The sequence below is a fragment of the Corvus kubaryi genome, unplaced genomic scaffold, assembly GCF_017639235.1.
Source record: "Corvus kubaryi isolate FWS band 111438036 unplaced genomic scaffold, C.kubaryi_AGA036_p1.0 134, whole genome shotgun sequence".
Lineage (NCBI taxonomy): Eukaryota > Metazoa > Chordata > Aves > Passeriformes > Corvidae > Corvus > Corvus kubaryi.
The window spans coordinates 11,542,186-11,555,109 of record NW_024580668.1 but is presented as its reverse complement, the minus strand read 5'-3'; the positions used below and the strand labels follow the sequence as shown (position 1 = coordinate 11,555,109).

The window sequence follows — 12,924 nt, the reverse complement described above, 5'->3', positions numbered from 1 at the left end:
GGCTGGGGAGAGCGAGGGGCCGGGGGTCAGGGCACAGGGGCTGGGGACGCCGGGACAGGGACCAGGGGTCTGGTGTATGGGGACGGCGAGGGTGTGGGACGGGCAGTGAGCCCTTGCTGTGCTGTGCCCGCAGCGCTGCCATGGCCGCGCCCTGGCGGGACGTGGTGCGGGACGCGGCGGCCGTGCGGGAGGCGGCGGCGGTGGCGGTGGACGCGGCGCTGCTGGCGGGGGTGCTGATGCGGACCGGGGAGCAGCCCCACGCCTCGGATGTGAGTGCGCAGCGCGGGGAGGAGCCGCTGCCGTGCCCGGGGTCCCTGAGCCCTTCTCAAGGAGCGTCTCCCGGCTGGAGCAGGGCCGAGCTGGGGCTGCAGCTCACAGCCCATCCCGATGATGAGCGCAGCCCCCGAGGAGACTGCCTTGCCATACAGATTCCCTTTTTCAAGGAGAGGGGTAGATCTGGGAAGGCTTAGGAAGTTGCCAGTGTTGGTGCTGGGAGTTAATCCGTCTCCCAGCCTCTTGCCACCTGTATGAACCTTTGAACCAGAAGAGAGTCTCTCAGAGGGGCCTCTGCTTTTGGCGTGTTCCCAGCTACGATCAGCCTTTGCCCCATACCTGGGGTGAGGTGACAGAAGTGGAGGTGGCTGATGTGTGGGATTTACCTCTGGGCAATCCCTGGCGGATGGCTGGGGTGGGAGGGCTCAGCCTGTTGGAGCAGGATGCCATGAGGGGTCTCAGAGGAAGAAGTACCCCTGTGCAGGGGGAGTGGGGCACCATTGGGAAAGGGTCTCTGAGGAGCCTGGGGGCAAGCAGGCAGCTGCCAGAGGTATGAGGACGGAGGTCTTCACCACAGCACTGCTCCTTGGTGTCAGGGCTCTGATCTCAAAGGGTGAGAGGAAGAGGGAGCCTGGGAGGAGAGGCCAAACACACTGCCAGTGTCCCTTATTTCATGTGAAAATCCAGGTGAGTTGGAAACTTCTCCGTGGTCTAATATATAGACTTTGAGTGTGACCCCGTGCCTGAGATGTGGGATGAGCCAGGGGTCTGGAGTCACTGAGCAGGGATCAAAGGAAGTAACTGATGGCCAAGAACCCAGGACCGGCAAATGAACCTTTTCTCTGCCACTGAGACGTTCTGGAGACAGTGCTGCCCAGTTCAGGTGGAGACAGGGGGAAGCCATCAGCCCCTGAGCTCTGGAGCAGCAGTGGCCTGTGGATGGTTCATAAAACAGAGTCCTCAAAAGTTAGGAATCCGCAGGGTCGAGGCCCTGTGTCTGCCCAGGAGGGCTGGGGGTGGCTTCACCCTTCAGACAAGCAGAGGAAGCACCTCTTTAGCTCCTCTTCAGCTGCCCAGACCTGACTGCTGTGCTTCATCCCTGCTTGCAGGTGGTGAATTACGCGCCCTTCACGCTGCTCCCGTCAGCAGTGCCACGGGCCTTGTTTGAACAAGCCTACGCTGTCCAGCAGGATTTTAACCTGCTGGTGGATGCCATCAGTCAAAACAAAGAATTCCTGGAGCAAACTCTGGCCAGGTAACGTTTCTGTGTGTTGCATTTTAATGAAGTATTTCAAATGTAAAGCATTTATCACCCTTCTGGCATTCCTGCCTTTCTGAGGTCTGTTTGCCACTGTTTTAGGCTTGTGAATTCATACTTGTGAGCTTGTTGGACCCTGGGTCTTAAATGCAAATCACTGGAGTCTTTGAGTCCTGGGTTTAGGAGTCTCCTGTAGTCTTATTGTGCATCTGCCTGTGTCTGTCCAGTAGCCACCAGCTCTCCTGCAGCACTGGTGGAGAGGAGGTGTCTGTTCCTTTTCCCACACCCTCTGTCAGTCACCCCCATCCCCTCTTTCCCATCCACAAACTCTGGGTGCAGGACTCTCCAGCTCTGGCTCCAGGACTCTGCTGAGTTTATCTGTGGCTGTTGCCCTGGGCTGGAGTGACCATCCCTGACTTTGCTGCTCAGAATTGTGGGGCTGATGCTTCTACAAATCGCTCTTCCCTTCCCGCTGCCTGTTCTGTGCTGCCTGTGCACGTGCTGCTGCCTCTGGCACTGGCACAGAGCAGAGGGGGCTGTTTCCAGTATGCTTTTGTTTTGTTGAAGCCTGACCCCTTGGAGCTGTTCCAGTGCTTGTGCCTTTTCCAGAGCTGGCTGCAGCCAGAGCTTGTGGGGATGTGTTCATACCTGTGGTTAAAGAATGCAGCACCTGGGGCTTGCGTGTGCTCAGGTGCCTGCCCTGTGCCAGGGCAGCTCCCTGGAGGTGCTGCTCAGGGATTTGGGACCCTGAGGAAAAGCCACACCTACTCTAGCAGGACCACAGTATTTTGGAGGGATTTGGAGCCTGACAGGGCAGGGGGACTTGGATTAAGCTTGTGAAACTTCTCTGAACTGTGTGGGCAGGCACAGAGAGACCTCTGGTTTCTTCCCTGAACCTGCAGAATTCTGCTGCATTTCTTTGCCTTTACTTGTCCCATCTCTGCCCTGCCAATGAGTCACCTCTGCACAGGAGGGCCTTTTTTGGAGTGGCTGTGCTGGGCAAACTGGGTTTGTGTTGTGGTTTTGCACTGAGCATTCATGGGGAGGTGTTTCACAGTGCTGCAGCACTTGATCAAGCCCTAGCCCTGCTCTTTGTGCTGGAGAAGGCTCCTGCTAAGGGCTTTTTCTGCAGAAGAATTAATTTTCTTGTTCCTCTGTGACAGCATCAGGGGACTGATGTGGTCTGTGTTTCTTTCCAGCACCATCAAGGTAGACGACTTCACAGCTCAACTCTTCAGAATCTACATGCAAGTTTTGGAGGAAGGCTTGGCTCAGGTACCTTGGCAGGGGATCCCAGTGGTCTGTGCCCCTTGGCATTGTTGGTGGGGGTGCCTGGGCTCTGGCTGCATGCTTTGGCACTGTGGACTCTGAGCTGTCCCTTGGCCAGGCTGCTCACTGCCTGCGCTGCGATGTCTTGTCACAGCCTGTGAGCTCAGGACCTCGCCCTGTTGAACAGCTGAGCTCTTTGGTTGGTGCTGCTAGAAACAGCCTGGCCTGGAGTGGGAGGATTTAATGTGGTTTGTCCTCTGGGAGCCTCAGGAGTGTGCAGGGACATGTGTCCTGTTGGGACCTGCACCAGACAGGCCATCCCTGCAGAAGCTCCTTTACTCTCAGGAGTGTTGGGAACTCCTCTGGAGCTCTGAGAGGGCTGTGGGCCCTGGGCAGGGGGCAGAGCACCCAGGTGTGTGACCTGCAGTGGTTTTTATCAAACTGAGGGTGACAGGACAAGGGGGAATGGCTTCAAACTGACACAGAATAGGTTTAGGTGAGATACTAGGAAATTTATTGTGCAAGTGGGGAGGCCCTGGCACAGGTTGCCCAGAGAAGCTGTGGCTGCCCCATCCCTCAGAATGTTCAAGGCCGGGTTGGACAGGGCTTGGAGCAACCTGGGATAGTGGAAGGTGTCCTTGCCCACTGCAGGGGCTGGGTTGAGGTGATCTTGAAGGTCCCTTCCAACCCAAACCATTCTGTGATCCTCTGACTGGATCTGCTCTGGGAGGATTTTGAAGCGAGGTCATCAACGGATTTGCAGTTAAAGGCGACAGGAGACCCCAGCTCCCCTCCCTGTGTTCCAGACTGTGTTTTTGGGCATCAACCGCTCGGATTACATGTTTGACTGCGGGCTGGATGGCACAGCAGCTCTGAGGCAGATAGAAATAAACACCATTGCTGCCAGCTTCGGGGGGCTCACCTCCCGCACCGCCGACGTCCACGGGTAAGGAGCACCTCTAGCACTGCAGCAGCTGCACTGCGTGGCCCCTGTGCTCTCCATGCTGCTCCCTTGGTCCAGCTGGGCATGGACATGGCATTAATGGCTTTTGTGTTCCACAGGCTGGTGTTGAAAGTGCTGGGAAAGACTGAGGAGGCATCACACCTGCTGCCCAACAACCCAGCGAAGGGGCTGGCCTTGGGAATTGCCAAAGCCTGGGAGCTCTACGGTTCCCAAAGGTAAGGACAGAGGAGGAGAGCATGGACAGGAGCAGTGCAGGAAGCCTGAATCACAGAGATGGAAGGCTGGCTATCCAGCTGGGAGCATGTGAAGTGTTTATGGGTTTAATGATGTTCTTGGTATCTCTTCCAGGGCTGTGGTGATGTTTCTGGTGGAGGAAATCCAGAGGAACATTTTTGATCAGCGTTGTGTAGAAAATGAGCTTTGGAGCAGGTAAAGTTTGAATTTCCCTGAGATGGGAAAGGAAGGAGATGGTTCAGTTTCTGGAAAGGGAAGCTGAGCAAACTGCTGCCAGATCATAGGATACATAGGAAGGGTTCCTATACAGGGAGTTTTTTGGGCTGTAGGATTTCTCTGGCTCCATTGTACAAAGCCTGAGGCTATTTGTGAAGGAACCTTCAGATCCTCCTTGCTGCAGCCACCGATTCCACCCACGATTTCCAGCTCAAGTACCCCTGCCCAGCCTGGTGACTCTCGCTCTCCTCCTGACAGGAATATCCGTGTGATCAGGAAGCGGTTCCGGGATGTGTTTGAGCAGGGCTCCCTGGATGCCAGCAGGAGGCTGTATATGTGAGTATGAGCCAAGGTGCGCACTCCTGCCGTCTCTCGGGCACACGGGGCTGGCAGTGGGAGCTTGCAGCCAAAGCTGAGTGTAAGTAGTGACTGACTGAGAAAGCAGTTCTCTTCCATGCTCCAGGCTGCTGCTTCCTCTTGGAGCTGAGATGATTTTGTGTTCACAGTGGTGACATTTTGCAGATGCACATCAGTCCCTTACAGCTGCATTCACAATCTCCCTCCTTGAGGCCTCAGCCTTCATTGCTCTGTGGGATCTTTTACCTCCTCCACAAAGATCTGCTCTCAACAGCCCTGGCTATTGGAGAGGCTTCCACAGGGCCATTTCCTGTTTACTGTCCACATGATGCTCTCCCAGTGGGAGCTGGGCTGGGTTGTTAGTGCTGGAGGAGGCAGCATTCCATGTCCTTTGAGGATCTCTTGGGTTTGAACTCACTCAGCATCTTGCCTGCTCTCTGTGGAGACCAGGATGGGAGGATCACAGACTCCCAGTTGGTCCCAAGTGTGACGTTTGTCCTATTTCCAGGTAATGTGCTTGGAGCTGGATGAACCTAAGGGAAGACATGGTTTCATGCCAGTGATTTTTCTGTAGTTAGGCTGATTTTTCCATGGTTTGACCTTTGGTGTCTGTGCTGTGTTTAATTAACAAATACATTTGTCATGGCAGGATAGTTGAGGGGAAAGTGTATCTCTTGTGCTTCCTCCTGAGCATCCTTCCTTGTCACTGCTGAATGCCTCTGCCTCTCCTGCCTGCCTGCCAGCAGCTGCCAGACCAAGTGCACAGTTCTGTGGCCAAAGCTTGGGCATGTGGTGCTACAGCTGTGCTGCCAGCCCAGCCCTGGCAGGGTGGTTTGGTGCCTCTCAGGTTGATGAGTTGATGTCCTGCCTTGAATTACCACAGGAGGAGAACCCTGTTCCCTCCAGCTTCAAGAATGACAGAGCTGTTATGGTTGGAAAAGACCTCTGAGATGGAGGCCAACCTGTAACCCAGCACCACTGAACATGTCCCCAGGTGCCACAGCCACACGTCTTAAAGTCCCTCCAGGGATGGTGACTCCATCATTGCCCTGAGCCACCTGTCCTAGTGCTTGACAACCCTTTCTGTGATTTGCCCTAATCTCCAATCTAAACCTCCCCTGGCCCAGCCTGAGGCCGTTCCCTCTCCTCCTGTCCCTGTTCCCTGGCAGCAGAGCCCGACCCCCCCCGGCTGCCCCCTCCTGTCAGGGACTTGTGCAGAGCCACAAGGTCCCCCCTGAGTCTCCTTTGCTCCAGGCTGAGCCCCTAAGCCAGTGTGGGGTAAAAGCTGTTAAAAAAGAGGTTCTTACTCTCTGCTAGGCTGGTTGTCAGAATTATTGAGCCTTTGGTTAGAGCAGGGGCTGGGTGTCAGCTCTCTGTGTCTTGGGACCAGCCAAGCTGGGGCTCAGTGGAGAGGAGCCAGGGCTCTCACTGCTCAGCTTGCTCTGGCAGAGCCAGGCAGGAGCAGGAGGGCCAGAGGCCAAGGAGAAGGGGCAGAGGGCTGTGATGCCCCCTTGGTGCTGGGGATGGGGCAGGGCCTGGCCTGGCTCTCCGAGCACTTCTGGTTTCCATTCCAGGGACGGCCAGGAGGTTGCAGTGGTGTATTACAGAGAGGGCTACGTGCCCCAGAACTATGACCAGCAGGTCAGTACCCACCTCCCTGCCCCAGAAACCACCAGCTGAGCACTGTTTGGGGAGCTTGAAATAATCCCAGGGGCAGCTACCCTGTCTGGGGTGGGGTCAGTCCTGCCTGGTGTGGCTGAGAGCATTGGGAAGCTGTGACTCCAGAGAGCATGTGGGTGACCCTGCAGTAAGAAAAATGGGTGGCTTTCTTCTCCAGGGGCTGATCCCTTAGTGCAGCACTGCATTGCTTTTGTACAATAGGGGTTAACACAGGTATGAGCACCTGCTTACAGGTTTCACTCTGTGCTCTCGTAGCACGATCAGGCTGCAGGTATTAATAGCACAGAGCAGATCTTGCTGGTGTCTCGAGGTGGCAGCACCGGACAAGCTGGGGAGGGAGCACACAGTGGATTAATCTGACTGTGCTCTTCCCAGAGGTGGTGGGAAATCCATGTCTGCTTTTCTCTGGAGTGCTGTTCCCACCCCCTGTCCCTGCCAGCAGGCAGGGAGGAGACAAACCATATGTCGATAACTGCACAGAAAAGAGCAGAGCAAACCTTTTGTGTGTTTCTTTTTCTCCTCACGGGGTGGTTGCTCCCTCGCTGCCTCAGAACTGGGAGGCGCGGCTGCTGCTGGAGAGGTCCCGGGCAGTGAAGTGCCCTGACATTGCCACCCAGCTGGCGGGCACCAAGAAGGTGCAGCAGGAGCTCAGCCGGCCGGGGACGCTGGAGAAGCTGCTGCCCGGCCGCCCCGAGGCCATCGCTCGGATGAGAGCCACCTTTGCTGGACTCTACTCCCTGGACGAGGTGAGTGGGAATGGGGCTGGAGCAGGAGTGGACATGCACACCTGTGCTCTTTGGTTGAGAAGAAGAGATGGCTTTGTTGTGGTCCTTGGGGAATTTGTTGATCCCTCTGCTCAGAGGGATCTGCTGAGGAGCCCCTGCTGCTCCCTGATGCTTTGCTGTTTGCAGAATCATTTAGGTTGGAAAAGCCCTCCGAGATCATGGAGTCCAACCTTTGACCAAACACCGCGTTACCAACTAGGCCATGGCACTGAGTGCCCTGTCCAGTTGTTCCTTGAACACCTTCAGGGATGGTGGCTCCATCCAGCTCATTCCAGTGTGAAACCACCCTTTCCATGAAGAAATCATTCCTGATGTCCAACCTGTTTCCATCCTTTCCTGCCAGGGTGAAGAGGGTGACATGATAGCTGCCACAGCCATCGCTGACCCCGACCGCTTTGTGCTGAAGCCGCAGCGTGAAGGTGGAGGTACGAGCTGGGCTGTGGAGGTGTGAGCTGGGCTGTGGAGGTGTGAGCTGGGCTGGGCCCCTGGGCGTTTCCATTGTGATTTGTGCTGTATTTGGGATGGGCAGTAGCTCTGTGCCAGCTCCTGGTCCTGTGCTGAGGGATAAAGGGTGGAGTGTCTTGTGGCTACTCATAGCCATGGGGACTAGTCCTGCTACTAAGGCAAAGCTGCTCCTGGAGGAGCTCCCAAGGCCCTGGTGAGGCAAAGGCCAGGTCATTTGGGCTGCCAGGGCTACATAGCTGGGGCCAGGGACTTCTGCTGTCCTGGGAAGGGCTTGACATGCTGGTTTTGTTTGCCAGGGAACAATCTCTATGGTGAAGAGCTTAGGCAGGTTCTGGAGAAGATCAAAGACAGCCCTGAGAGAACCTCCTACATCTTGATGGATAAGATCAAACCCCAGCCAGCACTGAATTACTTGCTGAGGGCTCACAGTCCCCTCCAAGTGTCCGAGTGCATCTCTGAGCTCGGGATCTTTGGTGTCTATGTCAGGTGAGGAATGTGCTTGTGTTCCAGGGCAGGTCCCTGCTCCTGACGTGGATCAGGAGCATTTTGCCCTCTGTGCTGCACAAGCACAGCAGCAGGACAGATGTCTGGGGACGTGCAGGTGCAGGGGACAGATGTGACCGTTCAGGCTGTGCCCCTGGCGGCAGCTCTGAGCTCGTGTGCACACGCTGAGCTGCTGCTCTGAACCTGCTGCCAAACAAGTTGTTAGAAAACCGCAGGGCTCGTGCTGGCAGTTACTGGTGTAACGGGATCGTGGGATCGGTGTGTCTCATCCCTGACTTCTGGGAGCACTTCTTGGGTTCTGGATGCAGCCACATCCAGAAGTGTGGCTTTTCTGAAGCCCTGGTGGTCTCTGGAATACCTGAAGGCCTAACGCCTGTTCAACCCTAGTAGCAGCTGCTTTTGTTTTAAGCCCTCATAGACCAGATTTCCATAGGGTATAAATGAAAGTCCTTCTCACACTCTTTTGGGAACAAAGGTGCTCTGGCAGTGTTCAGCCCCTGGCACTGCCCGTGTGCAGAATGGCCAGGGCAGCCACCACGGCAGGGCCCCCACCTTAGCCCTGGGGCTCTGCCCTGCCCTGGGTGCTGACAGGGAAGGTGAATCCTCTGCCCAAGGTAAATGCCATGAGCTCTGTGCTCTGCAGGGGCTCAGTTTCCCTCTCCTTTGCAGGCAGGGCCAGGAGCTGGTGCTGAACCAGGCCGCCGGTCACCTACTGCGCACCAAGGCCATCGAGCACGCGGACGGCGGCGTGGCAGCCGGGGTGGCCGTGCTGGACACGCCATACCTGGTGTGAAGAGCCATGGCCCCACCCTCCTCTCTGCTGCCTGAAGAGCTGATCTGCCACAGGGATTTCTCCTAAGGGTGCACTTGCCAAGGTCCAACATGCTGGAGCTGTGAGGAGGGACTGTGTGGATGCAACTGCTCAAAGGTCCAGGGTGCCAGCCCGAGCTTCTTCTTCTGATTCTCCCTCCAGAAAGAAGGGATTCCCTTGCTCTGCCTGCTCAGGGGGCCTTGCCCTGTGCACAGCCCAGCTGTGAGTCCCAGGACTGCAAGGGTCTGGATGTTCCCTTGGGGCCTGGCCTGACAGCAGTGGGACATAGAGTGCTGCTCCCACTTCTGAGCTCCTTGATGCTGTGTAATTTCTGGAGATGTACACAGTGTAAGGAATGAGAGGAGAAAGGTGGATGGGCAAGTACCAGCCTTGATCTTCATCCAGTGCCTCAGTGCTCTCCAGCTTAAAGAGGAGAGCCCAGCTCCACTCACCATGGCCCCTCCAGCCCTTCTTCCTGTGCTGCTGCTGTCCTCATTTCTATTTTCCCCTGTGCCTGAGGAGCCCTCAGGGTTCCTGCACCAGGCACAGCTGCCCTGGGTAATTTGCCAAGGGCCTCTTGCTTGCTTTCGCTTTGCCCAACTCCTGTTTTGTTGGACTGGGTGCTGATCCTGAACAGTGCCTCTGTGTCCCACAGGGCAGGCAGCAGTGCGGGGTCCAGGGCTGTGTCTGCTCCTGCTGCTTCCCACAGCCCTGTCCAACAGATCACAAGCTGGAGGCAGCTCCCAAGGCAGTGGTGAATTGGAGCCCTGTGTGTGTTGATAAACCCTGAAGCCCCCTGGGCTTGTGCCAGTGCATCCCACTGAAATCAAACTGAGCATCTTCCTGTCAGGAAACCCCGACCTTGGGAATGGTCCTGCTGAGACTGGGAGCTCTGTGGTGGGGAAGCAAAGGAATTGCAGGAGAGGCTGGGCAGGGACAGCCCCAGCTCCAAGCACCTTACTCTGGGACCAGCACCAGCAGAGGGGGAGATGTGTCTCCTTCCAGGTTTCATGGATCAGAGGGAACAGCACAGCAGTGGAGGAGTGTGGGCTCTCCTGCTCAACGTCTTCTGCCTCTTCCTTCAGCCCCTTTCCTCCTCAGCCCTAAAAGCTGCACCTTTCTGGCAGTGAAGAGCCCAGGCAGCCTCAGCCCAGCCCTGCCAGTTACACAGAACCAGCACAAAGGTGGAATTCCTGCTGGAGGGATGTGCTGAGTGACAGAACCAGCACAAAGGTGGAATTCCTGCAGAATGGACGTGCTGAGTGGCAGCCCTGCTGGCTCTCTGCTGCTGTGGCATCAATCACCAATCGGTCACCTGGGAAACTGCTCCGTTCTTCCAGTGTGACTGAGCCTGGGATTCCTGGGTGTTTTGTTGGGGAATTGATTACCCCAAGCCAGAGATTAAAAGGAATGTGCAATCTGACTGCTGCTTGTGCCAGGTTTGTCTGAGCTCAGGGGCACACCTGGCCAGGTACACAGAGATCCATGGCTGTGCCTGGGAGGGGACCAGGCCCAGGGTGGAGGTGAGGCAGCCCTGAGCTGTACTGAGAGCCCTGAAGCCTCCTCAGCTGCTCACCTGTCTCCCTGGCCCTGGTGCTGCATGAGGGTGTTGGTGACATGTGGGTGTCACACTGTCTTGTGCTTTCCACGAGCCTTGGAGCAGCAGTGGCTGGAGACCAGGGAGAAACTGAGGCACAGGCTGCAGCCCTGGAGCCAGCACACACAGCCACACTAAATCCTAATCCATGGAAGAACATCATGGTGGCAGGAACCTGCACCTCCCCATCCCAAAAGCCAGTCCTGGTTTCTGGTGCAGCCACTCCCAACTGCACTGAGCACCCCAAACCCAAGAGCACACAAGCACCTCCCACCCACACACACTCCCTGCCTGTTTCCATTTTGTCTTCTTGAATTTTATTTCATTTTGCATTAAATTCTCGCTGTTTCCAGCCAAAAGTACATAGCTGACAAAGAGTAACAGGAGGAAGGATGATGTAGGAATCCTTGTCACCAAGGTGGCACAATCCAGTGGTACAGAGCTGTGGGGGCACATGGGACACGGGCAGGCACCGGGGTTACAGGTGACACAGGTGCTGTGCCAGTGAGAGCAGCAGGTAGCAAGTGAGATTTGGGACTTGGCCAACAGCCCAGTCGAGCACCCCAACACCTGCCTTGAGCACCCCAACCCAGAAGCAGCTGCTCCTCCTTTCCAGCCCCATGTCAGCTCAGGTTGCAGGTAATGCCTGTCCATTGGCACTCCCCAAAACAGCTGTTGTAGCAAGTTTTAAAGCCCAGTTCTCCTTTGGTTTAAGTGCAAAATCAAACAGTTCACATGCAGTTTTCATACAGACATTGTAAAGGAGGTATCAGCTCCAGCTCAGCCCTGGCTGGAGTTAAATGTCCTTCACTGGAGGAAGGATGGCTTTGGCAGGACTCTGGTGGTGTTCAGGCTCTTGGGTAAGAGGTTTGGGGGCCTTTAGCTCTCATCATTCTTAAACCACACCAAATACAAGCAAATACTGACTTTAAACATCTCCCACCCTTTTTTCCTGATGAAGAAATGTGTAGGGCTCCTACAGCCCTGCCTGCCTTGGTTTATCTGCTGTAGCAGTGGTCGTGGTGCCATGGAGAAAGGTGCCTCTGCCTGGCTCCATTTCCTCTCCATCCTCTGGGGTAACAGCAGCCCCCAATCCTCCCCCAGGACACAAAGGGAGCATCCAGCTGCTCCAGCTCTGGTTCAGCTGTGAGCTGGTGGCAGCAGGGCTGGAGGAACCGGGGCTCCATGGAACATATCACACCAAGGCTTTCCCTTCCTGGCTGCCTGTAGTGTCCATGGCCAGTGAAGGACCCTGGACTGGGGACAATGCAGCAGCTGGCACAACACAGTTAGGAAGCAACAGCTCCTGGTATCAGATTGCCCAAAAAAAACCTGTTTAAAGCCCAGAGCTCCCTGGAGCCTTGCCCCACTCCCCTGGAAGCCCCGGGAAGCTGTGCTAGCAGCAGGACAGTGCATGCAGGACAAGCTGAGTTGTGCAGGGATGGTGTGGCTGTTGCAGTGCTCCTCAGCTTGCAGCACTCCGAGGACAGAAGGAAGCTCAGCTGCTCTGTGGGCAGTGGCGGATGCATCTCCCAGGCCTGCCTGCATTGAGTAACTCCAGCACCACTTCCCCTCCAACCCCCAAAGCTCCTTCCCACTGTGCACAAGGTGCCAGGGCCCCTCCAGGACATAAAGTAAATTAACGCCCTCTCCCCCGCCCCCCCAAATTAAATTAAAATCAAGAACGAGGTGCTGAAAAAGGAGGATGAGTCCCTCTGTGCACCAGGCTGACCCTCAGATGTGTGACATCCATCTGGAACATGATAGACACCTCATCCAGGGCATGGACACGGCCTCTCCAGAGCCAGACTCTCCTCGTTCCTACGATTGGTACATTCAATTCAACAGGTGAAGGTTTCCTTCCTGGGCAGGCAGTGGCTGTTGGAGGGACCTGCTCATCAGGTGCCACTGCCACTGTTCTGCTCAGCAGGGACAGGTCCTGCTGCTACTGCTTAGTGTCACATCTGCTGTTGAAAAGGTGTTTGATGATGCCCGGGTCTGCCAAGGTGGAGATGTCCCCCAGATCTTGGTCATTTTTGGCAATCTTCCTTAATATCCGTCTGGTGATCTTTCCTGTAATGACAGCCAAGAAAGGGAAGCAGGAATCAGAATCCCAGCATGGTTTGGGTTGGAAGGGACCTTAAAGCCCATCTCATTCCACCCCCTGCCATGGGCAGGGACACCTTCCACTAGCCCAGGTTGCTCCAAGCCCCAATGTCCAACCTGGCCTTGGGCACTGCCAGGGATCCAGGGGCAGCCACAGCTTCTCTGGGCACCCTGTGCCAGGGCCTTCCCACCCTCACAGGAGACAATTCCTTCCTTAGGTCTGTTTAATCTACACCTGCCCCCCAGCAGTTTAACACCATCACCCCTTGTCCTTCATTATCTGCCCATATAAAAAGTCCCCCTCCCCAGGAGTCAGGATCTCCTCAGCATCCTTAGCAGAAGTGGGAAGTACCAGACCTGCACATCCTGCTCACCCTGAGCTTGCACCCTCCCTAATCTGAGCAG

At 55.9% G+C, this 12,924-nt stretch overlaps 2 protein-coding genes across 7 annotated transcripts in view; one reads left to right on the top strand and one right to left on the bottom strand.

Annotated features, from left to right (window-relative positions):
- The window catches only part of GSS (glutathione synthetase), a 10,924-nt gene extending 685 nt beyond the window's left edge, over positions 1-10,239 (top strand). Inside the window, exons 2-14 of one of the 5 annotated variants that reach the window (XR_006020039.1) lie at positions 134-269; positions 1,383-1,528; positions 2,731-2,806; positions 3,607-3,746; positions 3,863-3,979; positions 4,113-4,193; positions 4,473-4,550; positions 6,146-6,212; positions 6,803-6,997; positions 7,380-7,461; positions 7,798-7,987; positions 8,675-10,000; positions 10,050-10,239. Coding sequence is in view for 4 of the 5 variants with exons in the window: in XM_042050603.1 (XP_041906537.1) it covers positions 134-269; positions 1,383-1,528; positions 2,731-2,806; positions 3,607-3,746; positions 3,863-3,979; positions 4,113-4,193; positions 4,473-4,550; positions 6,146-6,212; positions 6,803-6,997; positions 7,380-7,461; positions 7,798-7,987; positions 8,675-8,798 (1,432 nt within the window). In the remaining variant the exon portion in view is untranslated. Of the gene's footprint in view, positions 1-133; positions 270-336; positions 961-1,382; positions 1,529-2,730; positions 2,807-3,606; positions 3,747-3,862; positions 3,980-4,112; positions 4,194-4,472; positions 4,551-6,145; positions 6,213-6,802; positions 6,998-7,379; positions 7,482-7,797; positions 7,988-8,674 lie in introns of those variants that run through there. The other 4 variants (XM_042050617.1, XM_042050603.1, XM_042050636.1 and 1 more) reach the window with 4 other exon arrangements.
- A 468-nt stretch (positions 10,240-10,707) lies between these two features.
- Positions 10,708-12,924, bottom strand: part of ACSS2 (acyl-CoA synthetase short chain family member 2) — a 31,534-nt gene continuing 29,317 nt past the window's right edge. For both annotated transcript variants that reach the window (XM_042050585.1, XM_042050591.1), the window contains one exon: positions 10,708-12,486. In XM_042050585.1, coding sequence (XP_041906519.1) covers positions 12,359-12,486 — 128 coding nt within the window. In that variant the 3' untranslated portion in view covers positions 10,708-12,358. The remainder of the gene's footprint in view (positions 12,487-12,924) is intronic.